Here is a 25,118-nt window from a genome sequence, read left to right as displayed (position 1 = left end):
TATGAGCTCATAGTCACCTGTCACTCCAGTTACAGGGCATCTGACGCCTTTTTATGACCTCCAAAGGCACACGTATGCCTCATCCCTGACACAATCAAAAAAATAAATAACATCTTAAAAAAATAAAACATAAGACAATGATAGTATTTAATACGTTTCCATTTTAAATTTAAGTTATTTGAAATGGACTGTAAGAAACAAGCACTTTACAAAGGGACAGAAATTCATCACTCAGTCGCCACAAAGCTCTCACTGAAGCTCCTGCGTGTTCAAGAGGCAAGAGCATGCTGGGTAGGCCACAGACAGCAGAGGACTGGAAAAAGCACCACGGTGCTTTCAATCGGTCCAACTCTTCAACTTTGTATGTATTCTCATCTCAGTTATAGATTAGTAGTATCCAAATATCTCCTACACTTTTGCACAGTATGTGAAGAAAGATTAAAAAGTCATCTATGAAAATTATAAGTTCGGTAGACATTACAGTACATGTGTACCCTCTAATAACATCAGACACGTACATGAGGTTGAATAAAACACAGGGTGAAACGTACCCATCGAGGCGCATCTGTTATTACCCTAATCATGCTGTGTGTTGCAGAATTTACTGCATGGCATTCCAATTGTCTGGTGATGTTTCTGCATCTTCCCTAGTGTGACACTGCAGATCTCGTGTCTTAATTACCTCATGATCATTGGTAGGGTGTTTGATCAGAGAGAAAAACATTAAACAATGTTGTAAGTTTTGTTTTGAACAGGAAAAATGGCAAAGAATACCTCCCATAAGGCCATGATATTAAATATGCTATGTGCCAATGATAGGCGGTACAGTGTTAGATTACTGCACGGACCAGCTGTCGATAGCTTTCTACAAGCTGTAATCATTAACTAGGATATACATCAGAATTTTCAATGCAATGTTCAACAGGCATTTCTTTACTTGTTATTTAAAGCTAATATTTTACTTATTTATTTCAATTCAGTTCCTAGCACTCTGGGGCTCTATAGACTCTCTTCTTTGGGTAGACTGAGAACGGAATCCTCAGCAATGGTTATCATTTCCATAACAAACAAGGAAAACAACAGCCGTTGGACTGAGAGCTGAAGAAACACACCAGGAGCGGTGGTGAAGGTGTCTGCATCGACACTCAAGCTCACCAGGGACCTCTGTGTAGAAAGCCTCATCATACACCTGACTATTGTCTTCAAGAAGTTCATAACCAAAAGCAGAAATGAACTGGAAGTGAAGGTTGTCAAGGAATCAATCAACCCTCCTCCCCCTCTGCTTGGAAGTGTTGGGACATTGTCTGCACAGAGCAGTGACTGGGGAGACAAAAGTCATGACTCGGCATTCTTGAGTGCCCATTTAGATATTCCTACATACACTATAGTGACCAACAATGCAAAACAAATTTCAGAAAACTACATTGCTCTTCTTGCGCTTTATCATCAAGAAGCTACAACAGGGCGTAGTAATGGCCACTACTTTTTAAAATCTAAAACACAACATGCTTAGGGCTTTTCAGGACTGATATCATTGTAAGGAACCAAAGTTCCCAACTTTAAAATTAGACATCGTTAAAACTCCATAAAGTGTACATTAGTTTTTGTCCTAGTACACATGTCAAGCATGTAGACTTTTCCACAAATTTGATACAGAAGCATAGGTTCCGCTACACAGCACTTCCTTCTGCGTTGAAGTATTAATTCTCTGAAAAGAAACTCTGAACACCACAGTAAATTTCTGTTATGGTGGACATGCCAGGACAACAAAAGAAAAGTGACCATGCTGGCTCTCACGACAGCTAGTCTGCAGGAAACTTTTTACTATAAATGATAATTTTTTTCATCATATTTCTGTTGTTAAAGCACAAGCAAAATACCCGTGGCGTGTGTTTTTTTTTTAAAGTAAAATTCATTTTGTCTAGAGCTTTTTTCAATACACTGTCATTGTTGTGTATTGATTTTTTCCCCGAAAAGATCATTTTACAGAGAAAACTGTAAATAAAACATTTATAGGAAGTTAAATGTCAGTGTACATAAAGCAGTTGCAATGAAAATGCGACCATCTGATAAGAAAAGTACGTTTTTAAACTATGAACTGTGACTTTGGGCAGCTCAGACTTTCTGTGGGGGACAGGACTCAGTCATTACTGTGCCGGCTTCCACTTTAGCAGTCAGTCCAGTCTACACCACCAGCAGTGTGCTTCCTCACAGGCTCTTTACAGCTGCCTTTCTTTATTTCTATAGGTCGCAGAGACCCCATCACCATTCCCAGCAACCTGGCCAGAATTCTGTGCTCAGTCATTCTCACACAGCGGTTTTTTGTTTGTTTGTTTTTGTTTTCCCAGCGTCATTTGGGTACTAAATCTCTCTAGCATTATTCAAGGAGACACATTGTCCTCAACCTTCATTCTCAGGATTATAATACACTTGAAAAGAGAGCAGATAATCGGATCCTTCCATTGAAACCACTTAAGTCCTCTGACAGCCTGGAGACCCCAGAGGCCCATTCAGCGCTAATACAAACCTGCTTTGGCTTCGAGTTGCATAGGTATTATCTTAAAGACACTCCCATTAAAAGAAGGCTATAACTGAACTCAATAATGATAAGCAACTGCATAAAAGCGTCAGTGAAAGAGCAGCGAGCTATTTAAAGGTTTCTGTCTGGTCTGAGGACAGAGCACAGTGCAGAACAGACTGCAAGGTTTGTAGCCTGTTACTAATGATGCCGAGCACTGGCCAAGAACGCTGCTCAGAAACTACCAAACAGCATAAGCAGAGAACACTACCTTCTCAGCGGCATGATTTCACAAGCCATCCTCGTGTGTGACTCTGCACGGGATCCCCGAGTGTCTTCCAGCCAAGTCCTATGCACAGGACCCGCGGAACACACAACCTGCTGCAGCTGACGCTGCTTCTCCGCTTCCAGCTGCAGGCAAGGATATTTATCGGCTGCCTCCACATTTACACTGCAGTCCACTTTGACCTTTTGTTCCAGCGAAGCAGCTGAAACCCTGAGCCAATCAGAGGAGGAGCAGCGGAGTGTGAAAGGCTGCTCCTCCTCCTGCGGCTCCTCCCTCTCCTGCTCCTGTCCCCACCCATCTCTGCTCTGCTTGCTCCTCAGTGGGCTTGCCAAGCCCCAGTAACCTGAAACTTTCCTCTGAGAGGTTCCAGACAAGCCTGTCAGTCTGTGAAGAGCAACCAATAAACTGCAGGGGACCCAGTGCTGTACAGGCTCAACAGCAAGAAAGCCAGCAAGGAAAATGCAATGCATTGTCAAGGAGAGACAGTGTCTTTAAAGGAAGCGTGTTCGTGGCCCAAGGGAAAAGTTGCACTGCACCATGTCTTCCTAAAACAAGCACATAAATAAAAATAAATTACACAAACGGTAGCCAGAGAAGGCAGAACGCTTTTCCAGGCGGAGGCATAGCCGGACCCTTGTCCTACTCACATTTTCTTCCCCAGATGCTTGTTTACACTAGGCTGTGAGCAGTCCCTGGTGACATCACTCAAGGGAAGGAGAACACTGTGCTGTAAAGGCTCAAGTTCTCAAGAGATCAAAATGTCTACTTGCATGGCCCTTCGGTTTGTTGTTTCTACAGTTCGTTCATAGGAGCTGAATGCAGCTACTTGCATAATATTTTTCTACCCAAAATGTCAACGGCACTTTGGAGAGAATTGTTTCTTATTATGTATACTTCTTTTTCACATACCAAGTTTTCCATAAGGTCTTATAAATGCTTGTTAATTATCTTTTATAATTTTGTATTTTATCTCTATGTATGTATGTATGCATGTATGTATGTATGTATGTATGTATGTTTGCTTGAATATACACATGTGCACCACCTGTGTGACTGTTGCCTGAAAAAACCAGAAAGGGGCGCAGGATCCTCTAGACCTGGAGTTACAGATGGCAGAGGGGCCATGTAGGTGCTAGGAAGCAAACCTGGGTCCTCCAAAGGAGCAGCAAGTGCTCCAGCCCCTATTGTTTCTTCAGGAGCATTATTTCTAGGAAAATAATTGCAGTTCATAGATCTCATACAATGCAAAAATATAGCATAAACACATGCACAATTTATTTCACATTGGGCAAGTTTAAAAAGGTCTAACACAGCTGCAATAATTTTTAGGCAGCAGAAAGAACAGAGACTCAGTCAGTGACACTCAAACTGTGTGCCAGCTTAAAAGATCTCCTGCAATTTTTCCTAGATTGGATTTTTTTTACAAACTAATCAGAAAATTGAAATTGTCACTATATTCTTTTTGATACTATATTTGCATTTTTCTTTTAAATTATCCCCTCTATTCCTAGAACCAACCTCATTATCGACCTACATCATCATAGTTTTGAATGGTCGTGATGTCTTAGATAGTTTTCTATTGCTCTGAAGAGACACTATGACCAAGAGAACTATTGAAAGAAGACATTTAATTGGGGGCTTACTTACAGTTTTCCATGCCCATCACAGCCAGCATGGGATCATGACAGCAGGCATGATGGTAAGTGAAAGCTTATTTCTTATCTTCACTTTAGGGGGAGAAAGAGAGAGAGAGGGGGGGGGGAAGAAGAAGAAGAGGAGGAGGAGGAGGAGGAGGAGAGATTTTGAGCCATGTGGGCTTTTCAAACATCAAAACCCATTCCCAATGACACACCTCCTCCAACAAGCTCACACCTCCTAATCCTTCCTAAATAGTTCTACCAACTAGTAACTAAGCATTCAAACATATGAGCCTCTGGAGACCATTCTCATTCAAACCAGCACACCACTTTAATGAGTGGTCAGGGTACATAAGGACATATCACTGCTGTGAGAGGTACTCTTCTGGGGGCAAAATGGGTTTATTTTTATATTTGGCCTTGGCATTTAAGAGAATAGTCCCATCTCTTTTTTCTCAGCTTCAGGTAGACATTTTAATGTTGAACTAAGCCAAGGTAATATTTATATCTGGGCAGCCCTGGGCAGCCTTTTTTTTTTTTTTTTTTTTTAATCAAAAAGTGATTCATTAATGAGAAACAGTTCTCCAAATAATATCTCGTCTGGTTAAGTATAATGTCTGAGGACTGTTAAAGAAATATACTTATCACTTTAATCCTGGTTATACTTTCCTGCTTGGTGTTGAAGACTAGGTAGGTGGCTCAAATAAACCATTTTCTTTTTAATATCAAGGCCAGTTGAACATCTGCTCCCCAAGCCTTCCTTGGGCTTGAGCAGAACCTCTGGCTCTTCTTGTCTTTGCCAGTTTATCTATGTGATAGCAAGTCAAAGATCTTGTTTAACTGTTCTTTCACTTGGAAGTGTGGAGGAAATACTTTTTCTTTGCTGACCCTCCTCTTTGTAGACAGAACACTAGCAGAGTCCTCTCAGTGATGTCTCCATGGCCTCCCTGAACAAAAGAACAGGTGACACCACAGTCCCTTAAGAGATGCTCTACAGTGCACTGGGACTAAGCTGACCTTGGAGGGAAGGAGGAAAATATTATCCCTTTACTCACTTTGACTACACCAGTGTAGGACTCCAAGTATGGGTACTGAACACGGGTTAGTTATACCAGTCTGCTATTTTTCATTACTGGGCAATATTTAGATAAAGCTTGAGCAGAAATCAAGCACTTTAACTAAGCCTTGATGAGACATACATTAAGCCAGTGCCATATCTGTCTCATTGTTTACATACCCTAAATTAAATTATTCAGACATTCATAACTTGTATAAAGTTTCTAGCTGTTTTTCCATTTTTGAAAATATAATCTAGCTACTTTAAATTTTAGACACAAGTCTCTTTTACTAAGAATATTTTATTTTTATATTCTAATGCTTTACTGCTTTTTTTTTTAATATCATGAGACATGGTAACGCCAACAAATAAATTCATTATCTGTTGTGAGAATTTGGGGGTTAAGTTAAGAAGTGTCTATCCCTCTTCAAAAGGCTTTGGTGACAAAGCAAAGTTAGGGATTTCATCCTGGAGAGCCAGTGAATGTGTATGGTTTACTTACTCACAGGAGCATCCTGAGCACAGCTGTGCTGGTAAGTTCTTTACTGAGTACTAATGATGGCTTTCCCACACTGCATAGGCGGAAGCTCCTTTCTTTGGTCTTTTTAGCTCAAATATTCTAATTCCTCCCCAAAACCACTGAGCCAAGTGCAATGAAGGCATAATTGCCTACTAGCTGGGAGGAGTGGTTGAGTACCAAGATGATGGTACAATGACCCTGTCTTTCTCATAGGGAACACTTAGAATCAACAAGTTCCGATGTGTTGGATTTTGTGAGTAGGCACTGCTGAACTCATAAAGATGAGAGTTGCTCAGCTTGGAAGATAGCACTGTGCAAAATATCTTCAAGAGAGAAAAGTTGAATCCAAACTACAAATATAGGATAATATAATGTCCTGCCTAGTTTTATGCCAACTTGACACAAGCTAGAGTTATAAGAAAGAAAGGAACCTCAGTTGAGAAAATGCCTCCATAAGATCTGGCTGTAAGGCAGTTTCTTAATTAGTAATTAGGTGAGGAAGGGCCCAGCCCACTGCGGATAGTGCCATCCTTGGACTAGAGGTCTTGAGTTCTATAAGAAATCAGGCTAAGCAAGCCATGATGAGCAAGCTCTCTTCCAAGGTTTCTGTTTCAGCTCCTGTTTGTAGTTTCCTGCTCTGAGTTTCTGTACTGGCTTCTTTCGATGATGGATACAATGTGCAAGTATAAGCCAAATAAACCCTTTCTTCCTCAACTTGTTTTTTTGGTCATGATGTTTCATTACAGCAATAGAGGGTTGCCTCTGCACATAGAAAGCAAGAACTGTAATAATGTATTAAAATAACTCGATATGAAGCCATACTCTCTGCAAATAACATCAAGCAGAAAAGAAAATAAACACACATAGAGCTAAAAGTCCTTACATGTTCCGCTTGTAATTATAGTCTTATAGAGGACATCCATTTCCCCCATTTTAACTAGGATAGATTACTGTACAGCCCATGGCTAGAAAAGCCATTTTCTCTTCCTCTAGTCCTACCTTAAATCTATTAAGGGTTTCTGGTGGTACTCAACATAAAGAACTCCTGACTCCCCTAATTCTCAAGGTTAAGCAGACTAACTTTTTCTTCATTGTTTTATAGTTTCACAGTGCTGAAAATGGCCTAGTTGTGGTTTTGGATTTGAATGCATGTAAGTAGTGGATAACGCAGAGCATCAGATGAGCAGCAAAACACCCTCAAGCCCATGACCACAGCCTCCCCAAGAAATCAGCTAAGGAATCCCTGTCAGAACTACAATACCAGAGTGGCTGATTGAAGACTTCTAGGCAGAAGTCCGCTCCACAGATAAGCATCTCATTAGCTGTCCTTACCACACACATCTCTGTGTCGTGAGATAAATAATAGTAACCTGTGATGTACGTAGTTTACCCCTTAGCTGTCCTTAAGGACACAATGCTTCTACTCTTGAGCTGTGTTATTCATTATTCATTCTCCTATTCATTGTCACAGAGTCAGGGGCCAGAGTGACCCAGGCACGGTTTGGGGAGGTTATTGAGAAAAACATGCTTGAATCTGAAATGAGAGTGCCATGTCACTTCTCCAGAGTCTCAGTGAGATTAACCAGCTCAAGACAGTGTGCCAATATGGCATACATAAAAAAATGTATTTTTCTGTTCTGTGAAACTGAACTCAGTGGCTTATATTGGACAGGAAATTTGCAATTGAGTCTTACCACACTTGGCTGGACCAAATGTACCTGTACTCTTTACCAACCTGCATAGAGTTGTTCAAATGAGTCATGTCTTCTGGGTCACTCTTTGGGAACAGGAATTGACAAGACCCAGAGGTGAAGACATTAAGCTGTTCTTATTTTTCTTAACCTCTCTCTCCTGCTGTAACTGAAAGGCAAAGGCAAAAGTATTGGTGCCCACAATGCCATGGGGCTGAAAAGAAAGCAGATATGTATGAAGCAGAGCAGTTTTGTGTTATGGGGAAGGAGAATGTCAGAGGAAAATAGACATGGAGGTAGAAGGCACAGAGAGCAGGCATTAAGACCCAGCAGAGCCCATATCTCCATTCTCCATTCTCCTATGTCACCAAGCAGGCTGATCCTGCCTTGGCTGTAGCAAGTGCCCACTGATAGCAGATTGTCTAGCACCTGGCAATTTATCCCTCAAGTGTCTGCTGGGATCTGTGCTTTATTGATACTCAACTCTAGACCACCCCAAATTGCAGTGGTTTATAGGAAGCCAGTGTTGCAGGCATGTGGCTGCCAACACTCTTAGGTCTCCTCTAGAGACCAGCAAATATATCATGTAGAACAGTGTTTTACAACTAAAACAAAACAGAACACACACACACACACACACACAAAACCATAAAATGAATCACCTTGGAGAACTGATGTTATCTCCTTAGTCTAATATGAAAAAAGAGAGCAGTGGTCTCCAGAAGGCTCAGTGAGATCAGAAAATTTTATGGGTTGTATCATGTGGTTATGTTAACCAAGATGGCAGTGAAGTCACCTGGCATTTTTCCTCTTTATGATATCATCAGCAGGCTGGTGACCAAATCACACACTTGCCTCCAACCTAATGAGCTCACCAGCCAAGAAGGTGGTAAGCCATATGGTCATGGTGACCCCATCCCCCAACAAGTCACAAGTCCATGTGGGATCCACACATCTCATTGTCATTGATTATTACACCCTTTTCCTTTAAAAGACACTTTAGTTATGTTAGCAAGAATATAGGAAGAGACAGCAAGAAAAAGAAATAGATCCGGGGAACAATGGCCATATGTAGCGAGAGTGCATTTGAAGCTCTCAGATAGCTTCTAGAAAGACTGAGAGAAGTTTAACCATACTCCAGTTTTAGTTCAGAACAATAGTGTGTCTGTCTCTCAGGGTTGCTGAAGGGACAAGAGAAGGATGGGAAATACAGGAGCTTTGAAAGATGCAAAAGTTTGTCTATACCTTCCAAATGTGCTTAAAATGCCCCTCCTTCAGGTGTCTGGATCAGGCTTCACCACAAGCAGAGTGAGGTAACCTGACTGAGGAGGCAGGCCCTAGGTTTGTATGCACTTTAGTTCTGTTCACAGGCCTGTTAGTTATCCATAGTTTAACTAGCTTTCTAGGACCCACAGATGTAAGAATTAGAAGGACGTGTTTCTAAGGGGACCTTGTCTTGTTAGAGAGAAGAAAATAAAATGACCAGATCCAGCCTAGGACGGAGGAAATGTGCTAGTGGCTTCAAGAGTCATGTTTTTCTATCCTTTCAGGGTTTGACCTGGGTTATTATACTCATTGTTGTGAGTGAGTGGTCCTCAGAAGAAATACCAAGAGATGTCTCCAAAATGCTACTGTCTAGGAGTCATGATCAGATTAAGGTTTTTTTTTTTTTTTTTAAACCTTTATTTTCCTTGCTAGTTAAAGAATTAAAAGGCAGGAAAAATCTTGACCCAGACATGTAGCAGTGAAAAAATTCTTGCACATAGAAGACTGAATAGCCAAAGGAAGGGCTTTATCAGGAGCAATAAAACACACGTACAACAGACACACAGAGAAAAGAGAAAAAGATCCCCCATAAAACAGAGCGAAGCCCAGGAAGTCCAAGCCCTTTATAAGTGTTAAAGCACTTTGTAAGACATCAATATTAAAAACAATAGTCAAGATTCATTGCTAGAATTTTTTCTATTGTGTTATGAAGGCATCAATATCCTCTAGATAAAATAGCGTTCTGAAAAGATGGCTTGGGGGGTTAAAGCTGCTTACTTCCAAGCTTTATGTTCTAGAATTGATAGGAGCAGTTGCTGAAAGTTGTCACTTGTTACACACACACACACACACACACACACACAAATACACTCAACATCTTAAAAATCAAACAGAAAAGGTCAATATTAAAGAATATAGTATTAGAAAATTATTAAAATTGAACTAGAATTTGTCTAGTAAGTTCCAAATATATCCACCAGAACTATAATTTGTTCATTGTTTTCTTTCAAGTACTTTTTTTTTTTTTTGTTTTGGAGAACTGTGTTCCTAACAATGTTTTTCCAACACTTGTATCACACAGTGGTTAGTAGTTGTTTTCTTAAAATCAACTTACATCTGCCCTTAGTAATTACATGCCTTTCCATTTTCTCTGTTTATGTATAATCACTTTGTTTTTAGATTATTTTGTAGGCATTACTTGTGACGGTCAGTACTTATTCATAGCCTTTCCTGCTTTCTCTACCAAGTATTGCTTAACTACTTTCTTTTTTTCTTCTTCCTCCTCCTCCTCTTCTTTTTTTTCTTCTTCTTCTCCTTCCTCTTCTTCTTCATCTTCTTCCTCCTTATTTTCTTCTTTCTTCTTCTCCTTCCTCCTCCTCTTCTTCCTCCTTTCTTCGTTGTTGTTGTTGTTTCTTCTTCTTCTTCTTCTTCTTCTTCTTCTTCTTCTTCTTCTTCTTCTTCTTCTTCTTCTTCTTCTTCTTCTTCCTTGTATTTCTAATGTCTAACTGCTCAGGGTTCCCTTCTAACTTCTTGAATGCTGCATCTACTCCTCAAAGCTCCTCCACACATGCCCCTCTGTATTGGTTCTTCTGCTTTTTGACCTAGCTCTCAGATCAGCTTCTACTATGCTACAGTGTCTGTGCAGGGTAACCTGCACCTCAGCAGCATGCAATGCAGCTTTTAAAATGGTGGCAATGGAGCACACTTTTAATCTTAGCACTCAGAAGGTGGAGGCAATCAGATCTCTATGAGTTTGAGGTCAGCCTGGTCTACAGAGCTAGTTCCATGACAGCCAAGGCTATATAAAAAAAAAAAAAAAACAAAAAAAACAAAACCCTTTCATGGAAAAACAAAACAAACAAAAATATATTTGGGCTTTCCTCAGCATTTACTGGTTTTTAAAGTGAGTTCACTAGTATCTTCTGCCCTTTCACCCTTATAAGCCCTGCTTGTTAGCAGTCTCCTGCCAGGCTGCTAATGTAAAAGAACTGAACTCTTAGACTGCTGGTGACTAGTTAGACTAGAGATACTGAGCTGCTGCTCTTCTCCAGTGACACAGTCTTCATGTTTTGTCACATGTTAACCTCTTCCTAATTGAGAAACTCAAGATCATCAAGCAGGAACAAGATCCTTTGGTCTTTTTGGCTCCCTCCACACCCTGCTCCTTTCTCAGCATACGGCTTGTCACAGGAAAGGGGCCTCTGCTCCGCTCCCCGGCAGGCAGTGGTAAAAATAGAGACAACTTAAACAAAAAGAGAATGGTAATCCAATCGGGAGGTTAGGAGGGAGATGGGTCTCAGCGCTTTCTCCTGGAAGAAGCATGTGCCTACTACACACTATCATTTCCAATTGGAGTAAGTAAGTGCTCCTTAGCCTAACAACATCTTCCAGGACACTAAGACTCTGGCACGGCACCTTGGTTCCCATCTTCCCACAGACACAGGATCTTCTAGTATCCTGAAAGTTTCTGTGTTTCTGTTTCCGGGGCTTTCTCAAAATTCCCTGATAACCACCGTCCATTCATTTTATTTGTCTTTCCTTCTCTTTTACCTCTATCGCCAAGCCTAATTCAATTTGGTATGTTTAACAAACATGGTCCTGGAATTCTGCCTCCCCCCCTGCCCGCCCTGCCCCTGGCCCCACCCCGGGGATTGGATTCTGGCTTCACTGCTGTCAGTGTAGGTTCCACAAGCTCTAAAGGCTTGTCCTGAAACTGCTTGAGGAAGCAGTGGGGCCACAGGTGTAAAACACACACAGAGTAAGTGCACACTCATTAACACCCTAGTCTAAACACCGACCCCTGCCACTGGGTGATCTGCAGTTTCCATCCTATCAATGTTATTTCTCTCAGGGTCACAGTGAAGCCACAGTCATTTTCATTCCTCCATTTAACCAAACCCACTGAGAGCTCTGTTTAGTCTGCCTGTGCTACCGGGCCCAGTATCATCACTATCTTTCTTCCTCTACTCACTCTAACTCCAGTGCCTACATTCCTTCACCGGACTAAGCAGCTAACTCCTTCCGGTGCTCAAAACAGATCACAATAACCCCTTGCCTAAAGCCCCTTGCCCTTTAACATGGTATTGCAGGACCCTCATCTAATCAGTGCTCCTCCAGTTCAGCTCTGTATACCTCCTTGGAAAAAGCTTAGTGATCCCTCGTCACTATTTTCGAATTTGCTCTGAACTTTTCTCCCTAAAGACTTGCTCATGCTTCAGCTAGGGCCGCACTCCCACTCCACTTCATTTGAGATGACCCTTCAGTTCCTTCCTCTGACCAAGAATTCCAGCTACTCTAAAGCACAACTCCTTTTGTTATATTTAAATTATCAAGCAGCGTTGTAACTGCATTTTAGCAATTTTTTTGCAACACTTAATATATACTAAAATAGACTTCAGAATAAACAGTAATTGAAAGGAAATAACTAACCAATATCCATGTTGTAGTGACCAAAAATTGTAAGTAAGCTTCTGTATGAAACCTTTGGACTCTCTCAAGCACACTGACTGCCTAGTTGCCCCTAAACTGCCAGTTTGCTACTCCTCACTCTACATGACTTGCAAATTTCCACTTTTTTTTCTTCAAAGTTTTTCTGCAGATTCCAAGTATTTGGTAATATCTGTGTTTGCCCTTGTGATATCAAGATCAACTATTGTTCCAACAATGATGTGGCTGCATTTGCTATAATTTCAACATCAATTAAAAAACAACCAAAGAGCCAGGAACATTTCTTGGCTCCATTAGTTTGTGTTCTAATATCATTTCAGAGTCAGATTGATTTTTTTTATGATGTAGTGATATATTAAAATAAGTTATTTTATTGGAAGTTTGGTAAAGAAGAGTTTCCTCTGGGAGAATTGTCCCTCATATACATCTTAAAATTAGTCTTTGAACAATGCATTAAAAGTCAATGCCCTGAGCCAGGTGTGGTGGCACACACCTCTAGTCCCAGCACGTGGGAGGCAGAGGCAGGTAGGCAGATTGCTGTGAGTTTGAGGCCAGCCTGGGTCTACAAAGTGAGTCCAAGACATCCAAGGCTACATAGATAAACCCTATCTGAAAAACCAAACCAAAACCAAGCAACAACCAAACCAACAAAATCAATGCCCTCTACAGGATACTCACAGTGTTTATAAACTCATAAATCTGACAGACTTAAAAAGTAAGCCAAAAGCTGAGATTTTAGTGTACAAATAATTTGTAATTTAGAAGCTGTGGTCTTGTTACACAAGGCCCTTATGAAACTAGCCCTCTAGCAGTTTATATTGGACCACTAGTGTGTTTTGGAGCGGATTACAGGACAATACCATCACATAAACACTGGTAACAAAATGTCAGTAAGAGATGGACAGAGAAGGAACCAGGGTGGTGGTATTAGGAAGGTAACTAGAAGATGCTGTGCTCATTGTAATAGATGTAGAAGTGAAGAATTCATGCTACCACTCAGCTAGTAAGTGGATGACATGAACTCAGTCTTTGAATGCCAACTTTCACAGCTTTCCATCATTAAGCAGACTTTCAAAGCAGTAAAGTAGTAAACTTACCTCCATCTATCCATCTATCCGTTCATCCACCACCTACCTACCTACTCATTATCCAACAACTATGAGAAATGATGGATCTTTTCTTCTCATTTGAATTTTATATTTAAATGATTATATAGATAATATAGTAAATAAAAATCATATAGTGTTCTAGTGACTGTCTCAGATAAAGACATCCACAGAGCCTTAGTAGATGTCTTCTGCTACTGTGAGTTAACACCCTGTGGTGCAGTGTGTGTGTGTGTGTGTGTGTGTGTGTGTGTATGTGTGTGTGTGTGTATGTGTGTGTGCTCATGCTCAAGGGTAGATACATGCATGTGAGTACAGTTACCCCTGGGGGACAGAAATGTGGTATTATCATGAAGTTGGAGTCATAGACCACTTTGAGCTTCCTGAAATGGATGCTGGCAGTAAAACTTGGGTCCTCTGCAAGAGCAGGAAGCATTATTAACTTCTGGCAATCTCTCCAGCCCCAATTTTATTTATTTTCATTTTTAAAAATGTTGTTTCCCCTTTAAACGTTACTTTATAGAAATGGTAGGTGGCCTGTGAGTTGTTTTATGTAAACAAATTAGTGTGTTTCTTAAAGTATTAGAATACACCCAAGGGGGCCTGCTGAGCTTTCATGTGTCTGACAGGGTTCAATTGTTCAAATCCTGAAGTCCTAAAGGAGCTATCAGGGAGAAGAAGAAAAGAAAGCCACTGGCAGGGGCTAGCTGGGGAGACTTGAGCACCCAGCAATGCTGTCTCCACATTCCATGCAGCACCTGCCTAGCTAGGCTCATCACTGTCATTGTAGAAAGTGGAATCCAAACCAAAGGATTAAGGAGAGAGAGAGAGAGAGAGAGAGAGAGAGAGAGAGAGAGAGAGAGAGAGAGAGAGAGAACAAAGCTCAGAGAGATAAACAAAGATACAGAGAGAGAGAGAGAAAGACAGAGACAGAGAGAGACAGAGACAGAGACAGAGACAGAGAGACAGAGACAGAGAGGCTGCACAAAAGCTCACACAGAGACATACATAGAGATACACACAGAAAAAAAGAGAGACAGAGTGAAAGAGAGAAAGAAAGAACACAGTGCATGAGCATATGAGAGAGAACACTGTAGTGAGGCAAAGCCATGTTCTTATCTTTCCTTTCTTTTTACTCATTCTTCTCTCATATATTACTCTGGACTGAAGTTTCCTCTTCCTCACCTGCCTCTTCCCTCAATCTCTGCTTTCCCTCAGGCCCATCCCCCTTTATCTCCCTTCAGAAAGTAACAGAGCTTCCAGGGATGGCAACCAAATATGAAACAACACTCTCAGTGTTCTATAAGAACACAGAGCTACACAGCCACAACATATTTGGAGAGGACCTAGATCAGACCTTACAGGCCCCCTGATCTCTGTAAGGAAACTTGAGTCCTGGTCAGTTGATTCTGTGTTCTTGTGGTGTCCTTGATGCCACTCTCCCTCTGCAGGAGTCCCCAAGCTCTGCCTAATATTTAGTCTAATATTTAGCTGAGACTCTGCGTCGGCTCCCATCAGTTGCTGGACGAAGTCTCTCTGGTCTCTCTGATGATGATTACGCTAGACTTGCTCTGGTCACAACACACCCTACAAGCATGAAAAACTGTAGGTCTGAGATTTTGTGGCTTGGTTAGTGTCCAATTCCTTCATTTGAAGCCTTTCCTGGTTACGGAAGATGTCCTGTTCAGGCTCTGTGTGCCCCATTATTAAGAGTCTTTGCTAGTGTCACACTCATAAATTCCATGGGGTTTCCATTGTCCTAGGTTTCTACTTCACTCCTCCAATTGCAATTGTCTCTCCCACTATTTTCTGCCTCTATAACCTCCTACCAACCTGGTCCCTCCTGTTCCCATCCTGCTTCCAGTCCATCTGAAAAAAAAAAACAAAAAAACAAACAAAAAAAACAAAAGACACTCCATTCTACCACAAGGACACTTGCTCAACTGTTGTAACAGCTTTATAATAGCTGGAAACCAGAAACAACCTAGATGTCCCTCAACCAAAGAATGTATTTTTAAAAAGTAGTACACCAGACCCAGAAAGACAAACATGGTATGTACTCACTTATAAGTGGACATTAGCCATAACAGATAACCATGCTACAATCCACAGACCCAGAGAGGCTAAGTAATAAGGAAGGCTTAAAGGCAGATACAAAGATCTTCCTGGGAAGGGGAAATAGAAAAGCCAGACTCTTAATAAAAAGTGTCTGTCAGACTTCAAGAATGCAGAAGAAGTTTGACAGAGAGTCAAGGCCATTGGAGGTAGACTGGAGAGACAGATCAACTACAGGTGACTTCCTAAGAAGAGTGCTACAAATACTGGGAATAACCTGTTCTGAACTAGGGATGGGGACAATGACACAATTTACAATTACTCATTCCTTTGGTGTCCCCACAGATTTTTCACCTTCAGTTGTTGAGGAAGATGCTGAAATGTGACTCTTGGTTTGAGGAGAAAGCCAAACTTGGGGAATGGGTTTCTTGAAAAAAGTAAAGCTTCCTTAAGAAAGTGAAACATTAGCAAGGTTGAAGCACACCTTTGAAAACATTTGACAACACTGGCTATAAAGAGACAGAAAAAGAAAATCTTAAACACCTCATTCCAGCAAATGAGTGTCTTCTCTGGATGTTGAACTAGATCAAGAAATACTAATGTGGTCCAGCCTCAGAAATACATTAGACTTTGCTCAGAAGGATTTGGAACAGAAAGAGAAAGGTCATGTTGGAATGAAATAAAAAAGATGTGCCATTCTTCAAAGCATGCCGGAACTTCTGTCTTTCAAAAAGATGAAAGTTTCTCATAAAAAGAGAAAAAATTCATAGGAGAATGAAAGAGAATGCCAAGGAGAGATGGACTGTGCCTAGTACACCACCTGCAAGGCAGAAAGTTCTGAACTGTAGGAAGGAGCAAGAGGTGGGGAAGAGAACAAAAATACAAGTGGCAACACAGAAAAGAAAGACAAGTTCAAGAGCTTTCTCTCCCAGAAGCAGAACAACCTGTGAAGAAATCAGACTCAGGTCACCAACACAGCTGCCATTCACTCCCACACAGATGAGTGACACAGACAATAACCTAGGAAACAGGAGGAGAATAAGGAAACCAACGTCATGTCGGAACTGCAAAAGTATCCTCTGTCTCTTGCCCAGACAAGTAAGAGGTTTACTGTTTTTTAAACCTCTCAAATTGTCCAAAAGAAAGAAAAGAACGTTTGAAGAAGCAACATCCATATCCTTGCCCCTTACTGCTGAACCCCTAATAGATGTCACCTGAGCAATAAGGAGCCTAGCCTGTCACCTTCAAAGATCTGTGATCAAGATCTCCAGAGCCCCTCAAAATGGTTGTCCTGCAAACCAAACACTACGCAAGGCCTGTGACCTGGAAAACTGCACCAAAGAACGTGGCCAAGGAGCTTGAGAAATGCAATGACACGTACTTAGATCATGTCAACTTGACCCCAGGATTCCTGAAAGTGGGCCCATCTTGCTCAGAAAAGCACCTGTAGAAACACGACTTGATTTGCAAATGGAGAAGTGAATCTGGGAGCTAGATTCCAAGATGTCAAAGGTGAACCCTTTGAGCTTCGTTTCAGAGTTGGCCTGTTAAGGTCTTTGTCGGGCCCCAGCCTACGGGAAAAATTGAATCAGGGTTCACCTGAAAAAGGGAGTGGGGATTGAAAGTAGGATAGAGAGACGCGAGAAATAACGAATCAAGTCAGGAAATTTCTTATCAAGATTCACTTTATTGCCGACTAGCAGGAACATATATAGGGCAAGGTCAATAGAATCTATTCTAATCCCATTCACCCTAGCCCCCGCGCAAGAATACAATAGCCTAAATCACTCTCTGTAGAACTTCCTAGTTCTCTGAGTAGTTCCTTGTAAGAACTTCCTAGATCCTCTGGGTGGGTCCAAGTTGAGACTTCTCTACTTCTTTCAAAGGTAAATAGTCCAAGGGTAGCCTAGAACACCAGACCTCATGGTGAGGTAAAGGTCAGCAACTTGAAGGTCACAGCATACAGCCTAAGCACAGGATTTCTGACATGGTAGAATTTGGCATGGGCTTCCACAGGTCTTGGAAGGTGTGCCTTCCAGACCCCAATTCCAGAGGCAAGGGACACATATCGAAGTGCCATTTCTTCTTTGATTCTTCGGACAGACAATGGCGGTTCCAGAAAGATAGGAAAATACAAGAAATGCCGAAGGGGGTAGGTATCAAAGTTCAAGGTGTTTCTGGTGCTTCAGTTGGACACTATTAACTTCAAGGGGGGAAAAGTTAATCATTTAAACTGAGCTTCTCTCCCTGGAGAGCAATGAAATAGGTAGTAAGAGAGCTGAGGTGAGGAGGTGCCAGCCGCAGTAGGGCCTAAATGGCTGAAAGCAGCAGCTTGCTTCAAGGCTAAGGCTGTCTTCATTAGGAAAGCAAAAAACATATAGATATTTTATATTGCTGGAGGCTATCATGAAGGGTGTAGTTTCCTTAATTTCTTCCTTTGCACAGATGTCCTTTGTATATAGGAAGGCTACTGACTTTTTTGAGTTAATCTTTGTGGCACTCAAAGGAAGGATAACAGGCTATCAAGAAGAGACTTGTTACCCTATGATCATATAGAGGGGCAGGAGGTCCTCCTCAGTCACAGACACAGGGGAGGGGAATAGGGTGAAAGCAGGAGGGAGGGAGGAATGGGAGGATACAAGGGGTGGGATAACAATTGAGATGTAATATGAATAAATTAATAAAAATTATTTGAAAAAAAGAAAGCAAAAAAACAGCTCTTGCTGTTGAGAAACCTTTCAGTTGGCGGTGGAGGAATAGGTGGCATTAGAAAGAGAATGGCTGACATGGGCACCTGGAAAACACCATATGGAGGAAGCCATGATATAGGAAGATCAGAAGAAGGAGGAGCTAGCCGGGTTATGGAAAATATGTGCTCGTGACACAACCCGATGCATGCAGTGGGCGTGAAACACAGCCACTTGCCTTGGTGCCCATGCCTCCTATACTCTCACACTATTACCATGGCAACTTTGAGCTGCAGACACTGCTTGCCAAAGGAAGCTTCTCTCTATACCAGGCATGGAGAGAAAACTTTCTCTGGACTCCCTTGCCCACATATGGTAGCATCCCTGGTGGTTGCTAATACTGAGACTCTAGACATTTGGGCCTTCATCAGACTTCTTCTGGTTATTTCTTTCAAACAACAGTTGGCCATTTAAAGTTGGCCTTAACTCTAACTATAATTTCAAGTCTCTGTGACATTACAATGTTCCTTTACTTCACCGTATCACCTCCCCTTGAATGTATGTGCTTTAAGCATAAAGCAAAGGTACTTTAAATCCTAGAAAAATAAACAAACAAAGAAAAGAAAAACACGAGGGATGCATTAAAAGTGTTTAAAAATAAATTCCTTGAGACAACTTACATAATTGTTCCCCAGCTTTCTGGGAAAAATCCGGTTATTTTTCCAGATGGAACCTCAGTCAGTGAGCACTGCCAATCAGTAAGTGCTTCAAGAACACTTTTCTTGGAACAGCACTCCTTGGGGTTGACTGACCGTACCCCCCCTGAGTCCAGATGACTATGACTTTGTGCTCACAGAGTAAGGAATGGCCACACAGCAGCTGCTACCACACCTGAGACCACTGCTCCAAGCTCCCAGGGACCTTTCACTCTGTTTGGTGATGTTTCTGCTAGGAGAAGCATCCTGGGCAAGGTCTTTACACTGTTAACTGTAATATGGCGACTGGAGAACTGGCACTGTGCCCACATAGATGGAGACTGTATGATTCTCAATCACATGATGTGTAAAAAAGCATAAAATCTCCAGGCCAATATGCTACCTTGAAATTTTTGTTTATTTATTTTAACACAAAGTACAGTGTTTTGTTCTGAAAAAAAAAAAAAAAACACCCAATAACTTTTTAAAGGCAAAAAATGTATTTTAAAGGAAAATAAGAGGAAATAATAGTTATTTGTGTTACCAAGGATACTTTTCATGAAAAGAATAGTTTTTAGAGAGTCAGAATCTCTAGTTCAGTTTAAATGATCTGATATTTACAATATCCCCTTTAACTCATCAGAAAATTGGACCTTCTGTATTGAATAGTTGTGTATGGGTTGTTTTAGTGCCTTTTGTGTATAGAGCATTTAGAATTCACAATGAAGCATTTTTTCTTTCTTTTTTTTCCCCACTGAACTTTAATGAGTAAGTACGTAGAACTGAGAAGTTCACATCTATTAGAAAATAAACTGGGCTTACAAATAAATAAAGCTAATAAAACTACTGGCTACTACTCACCTCGGCATTAATATTAACTCATTATTAAAATAAATAAAATGTAGTAGGCATTTTACTATATATTACAACATCAGATTTTATACCCTAAACATAAAAAAAAAAAAACAAAAAAAACAAATAGAAGAAACTGCACTGAAAACTAACTCTACAAAACTCCAGGAAGACAACTGAAAAACATATACAATCTAACAGACACATCCAAGTACCTCCTAGACTCTTAGACCTCAAAGTATGGTGAAATGGATACACAGTATGGAGTACGGACACCATGGCCATGAGTGAATGACTGCTTCCTCAAGAAGAAAGCTTGATTGAGATTCCGTTCTCCTTAGCTTTGCTGTGGAGCCTTCATTCCCTTCCTTTCCTCTTCTCCCTCACTCTCCTCCCTACTTACCTTCTTATTCCTTAACCATTGCATCCAAGCATTTATTTTTCTAATAGCTTTACTGATGTCCGGTCTTTCTCTAGGTCCAGGTTGTAGAGATTTGACCCTCTTAAACATTAACCAAAAAGCTCTGATCTCACTACCTGTGAGTAAAATCCCAGTTCTGCGTCATCTCAGCAGGGTCCCATCTCCCTCACAGGATTGTGGAGCCCACCATGCTCTGCCCTTTCATCACACTTTGCTCGGGTGTCTCACCTAGATCGACTCCCCAACCAATACCTCTCACGAAAAATCGACAGTAACACCCAGGATTCTGAGCTTCTCACGTGGGGCCCATTCTGGCTCCCCATTTAGGCACTTAACCTCCTTAGGGCTTGATTAAGTCATAGTTGAAAGCCAAATGGAGTTCCTCAGAGGCACTCCATCTGTTTGTTAGCAGGATCACTAATGGCTGCCATTTTCTCCTCAGAACATTTGCTTTATTTAATTTAAAATACATTTTTCTTTTTTCTTATAAATTTTACGTTATTATGTTCACTGAAGAGACATTTAAAAACAGACAAGATGATAAAGGTCAAACACACCCCTACCACTTATATTACCAGTATTTAGACTTAAAAAAAAAAAGTCAGTATAATTAAAAAAAAAAAAAAGGGACATTGTGAATATATTTAACACCGTTGAACTGCATACTTAAGAATGGTTATGGTGGTCAATTAAGTTATTTGCCACCACTTCAGAAAAGATGAGACCGTGCCATATGTACTGCTTTGCAGGATATATCATGATATATCCCTTTGAGATTTTTGATCTTCTGCAGTATTGCTCAGCTGTGCTAGATAGAAGCAGTTCATAAACTCTCCGGGCTAAGTGCTCAGGAAGCCCCCTGGGTAAAATCTGTTTGTCAAAGTGATACTAAGATGCTACCTGCCTAATTCCTTCTGACTTGCCTAGGAATGTGCAATGGGACTTTCCAAAGGCTACAGGACAGTGGATGCCACAACAGATTTAATGCAGCTGCTTTCTATTCAACTGGCTACTCAAGAGTCCTGCAAAAATATGAAAGTGTTTACTTCATTTTGGAAATTAATTTACAAAACATTTCTTTAAAGTAATTTTCATTTAAAAATAGTATAAACATGTTTAAAATAATTCAAGTTTTAAGTTCTAATACAGTAAATATCAATATAAAATACACAGAAACAAAATTATTTGTGGTTTCAATAATGTCAGCAAATGCATCAAATGATGGCCAAACAAAATTACTATCACTTAGTAAATCATACAATGTCATAGTTTATTTGATAAATCCATACTGCTGAACATGAAAGATGGGGAAAGAATGCTAACATTAAAGTGCTGGCAATCGACTAAATTAAATAAATAATTTAACACTGAGTGTGAAAGAGCTCCAAGTTTGAGAGTCCTGGAGGAGGAGGAGGAGGAGGAGGAGGAGGAGAAGAAGAAGAAGAAAGCAACTACAAGTGATAGTTCGTGTTGATGTCTGCTGATACTAGAGGGAAGTTAGAAGAGTGTGGTACTACAGAAGGTAGCTGGGTGGGTTTTCAGGACTAGGCACAGTACACCTCTTGTTGAGTAAGTCTTAAGTCCAATTAGAGAACTGTTGGCTATCACAGTAAGGTGTGTGGACCACTATTGCACACATAGACTTATAGTGCCATGCTGGTTGTTGATGTGGTTCATAGGCATCATAGTTGGGCGAGACTGTTGGTTGCCTCTCATGGCACTTTCTGGTATCAAGAAAGCTGTGCCTTGGAAATGTTGCATTTAAGTTAGATCCATCACTTGGACCTGTGTCTGAAGAGCACAGTGTCTTTAACAAAAGGAACTTGCCTTCCACCTCTAAGGGGGGACCAAGGGAGACAATGGGCTTTCTGTTTTGAGAGTCTCTTAGACATCCCTGAACAACAACTCAAAAAAGGAATTTTAATGTTGGGTATTGGGGTATTTGTTAGGTGGTCTTTGGATCTTGGTAGGAACAGTGTCTGCCCAGATAAGAAAACTTCATTAAAACTATATACATACATTTATACACTGAATTATGCTAATTATAGTTTTTTTGGTAGTTAATAGTATAATGCCTTGCGGCTTTTCCAGCCATCCAAATTGTTATTTTTACCTGCCTACCTCCTTTTCCTGTATTTTATTCCATCACCCTTCTCAAAGAAGCCTCCCACCCTTTCCGTTTCCTCCTATGAGATCAATTGTATCCTGCTATTCCCCTTAACTCTCCTAATATCTTCTTCTGTATTTACCTCCCTTAGGAGTCCTCCTTTCCCCATTTTCATGATCAAAATACTTGTGCCTTGCTATTCCTCTCTCTATTTCTTCCTATGCTTCCAATGGTCAGTTTTGTAGTTCCTGGTTTGTAAAGTTACTACAGACTATATTCACATCTCAAAAGTTGGAGCTAGGAGCCTTCAGTAAGATAGAACACTTGCCCTTCTGTATCTGATTACTTCACTCAATATTGTCTTTCCTATTTCTACCCATTTACCTCCTGAGTTCATGATGCCAGTTTTCTTTAATGCTGAATGCTGTTCTGTAGTATGTACCACAGTTTCATCATTCATTTGTTAGTTGTAGAATATTTAGGTTGCTTCCATTTCCAAGCTACTGTGAATATAACAGCAATTAATTTGCCAAAGCTTGTGTCTGTGGGATATGTTAAGTCTTTTGGGTATATGCCAAGGAGTGGTATAACTGGGTCATAATAGTAGATTTATTTTTAGCTTTCTGAGAATTCTTCATACTGATTTCTGCAGTGCCGGAGCCAATTTTCAATCCTACCAACCATGATCAAGGGTTCTTTTTCCCCTCCAGCATTTGTTGTTGGATGTTCCATTGATCTTTGTCATTCTGACTGGGGTAAGATAATATCTCAAAGTTGTTCTGATTTGTAGTTCCCTAATTGCTAGTGATGGTGAACATTTTTTGAGATAACTCCTAGAAATTCTTTTTTTCTTCTTTTGAGAACTCTCTTTTCCAGTCCCAAGCCCATTTTTTTTTTTAAAAAAAAAAAAATGGGTCATTTATTTTTTTTTAAACTTTTTTTTTAGTTCTTTGTATATTCTGGATATTAAGCCTCTGTCAGGTTTTTAGCTAGCAAAGATTTTCTCCCATTATGTGGACTTCTTTTCCACCAAGCTGATTGCTCCTTTTGTTTTGTAGAAACTTTTCAGTTTCATCAGGCCTTGTCTATTAATTGTTGGCCTTAATTCTTGGACAAATGAAGTCCTATTCAGGAAGTCTTTTCCTATGGCTGTGATATGTACCACCTATTTTTTTCTTCTAGTGGTTTCAGTGTTTCAGGTTTATGCCTTTTATCAATTTGGAGCTCGTTTTGTATACAAGGTAATAGAAAGAGGTCTTATTTCATTCTTCTGCATATGGACATCCAGTTTTAGTGGAACCATTTGTTGATGCTCTCTTTTCTCTAGTTCATGTTCTTCTCTAGTTCTAGTTCATATTGACAAAGGCATCCTGGTCAAACACTAAGTGGCTGAAGTTACGGGTACTCACATTTTGTCCTCAGTTTTGTTTCACTGGTCTACACATCTGTTTTGTATCAGTAATACATTGCTTTTTTGTTACTTTGGTTCTATATCTTAAGACTTTAAGATCTGCCGGGCGTGGTGGCGCACGCCTTTAATCCCAGCACTCGGGAGGCAGAGGCAGGCGGATCGCTGTGAGTTCGAGGCCAGCCTGGTCTACAAAGTGAGTCCAGGATGGCCAAGGCTACACAGAGAAACCCTGTCTCAAAAAACCAAAAATAAATAAATAAATAAATAAATAAATATAAAAATAAAATAAAATAAATCAAAAATAAAAATAAAGATTTAAAGATCCTCTAGCATTGTCCTTTTTGTTCAGTGTTATTTTGGCTATCTCATGTCTTTTGTAGTTCCCATATAAATTTTAAGGTAGTTTCTTTCTATTTCTGAAATGAATCAGATATGGATTTTGATTGATATTGTATAGAATCTGTAAACAGCCTTTGGTAAATAATAATTTTACAATGTTATTTCTACCAATCTATGAGCATGGAAAGTCTTTGCATTTTCTAGTGTCTTTCTCTATTTCTTCAGAGCTTTAAAGTTTTCACTGTAGAGGTCGTTCACTCCCTTGGTTAGGTATATTCCTAGGTATTTTATTTTCTTTGAGGTCATTGGGAATGGGAGTGTGTCCATGATCTTCTCTGTCTGTTTGTTGTTGGTAAAAAGAACAACTATTGATTTTGGCAAGTTGATTCTGTGTTTTGCCATATTTCTGGATTTGTTTATTATTTCTAGAAGTTTTCTGGTAGAATTTTTTAGATCTCAAATCTAAGTCATAGATCATTGGCAGATAGGGATGGTTTGACTTCTTTTTTCCTATTTGTATTCTTTATTTTCCTTTTCTTTTCTTATTGCCCCAGCTAGTACTTTGCGCACAGTGTTGAAAAGGACTAGAGATAGTGAGCATCCCTATCATGTTTCTGACTTCCACTGCTTCAATTTTTTAATCTATTGCTTCAAATTCTTAATCTATTCAGAATGATGTTGGCTATGAGTTTCTCATCTTTAGCTTTTATTATGTTGAGGTATGTTCCCTCTAGTCTTATACTCTCTAAGACTATTGTCTTAGAAGGCGTGTTGGATTTTGTAGAAGGCTTTTTCAGCATTTACTGAAGGGATTGTGTGATTTTTGTCTTTAAGTCTAGTGATGTGGTTTATTACATTTATTGACATGAATATGTTAAGCGATTCTTGCGTTTCAGGGATGAAGCCAACTTGGTCAGGTTGTATAGTTTTTCTTGTTTCTGTTTGCATGTATTTTATTGAGTGTTATTGAGCCTATGCTCATTAGGGATATTGGCCTAATTTTTTAAAGGGTTTGTTTCTTGA

At 40.2% G+C, this 25,118-nt stretch overlaps 1 protein-coding gene across 1 annotated transcript in view; it reads right to left on the bottom strand.

Annotated features, from left to right (window-relative positions):
* Fam13a (family with sequence similarity 13 member A) overlaps positions 1-3,065 on the bottom strand; it is an 82,088-nt gene extending 79,023 nt beyond the window's left edge. The window contains exon 1 of the mRNA XM_051152264.1: positions 2,790-3,065. Within this exon, the coding sequence (XP_051008221.1) occupies positions 2,790-2,818 (29 nt within the window). The 5' untranslated portion in view covers positions 2,819-3,065. The remainder of the gene's footprint in view (positions 1-2,789) is intronic.
* Positions 3,066-25,118: the final 22,053 nt, after the last annotated feature.

This window comes from Acomys russatus, chromosome 10 (genome assembly GCF_903995435.1).
Source record: "Acomys russatus chromosome 10, mAcoRus1.1, whole genome shotgun sequence".
NCBI classification, from domain to species: domain Eukaryota; kingdom Metazoa; phylum Chordata; class Mammalia; order Rodentia; family Muridae; genus Acomys; species Acomys russatus.
This window is presented reverse-complemented; position numbering and strand designations above follow the sequence as displayed.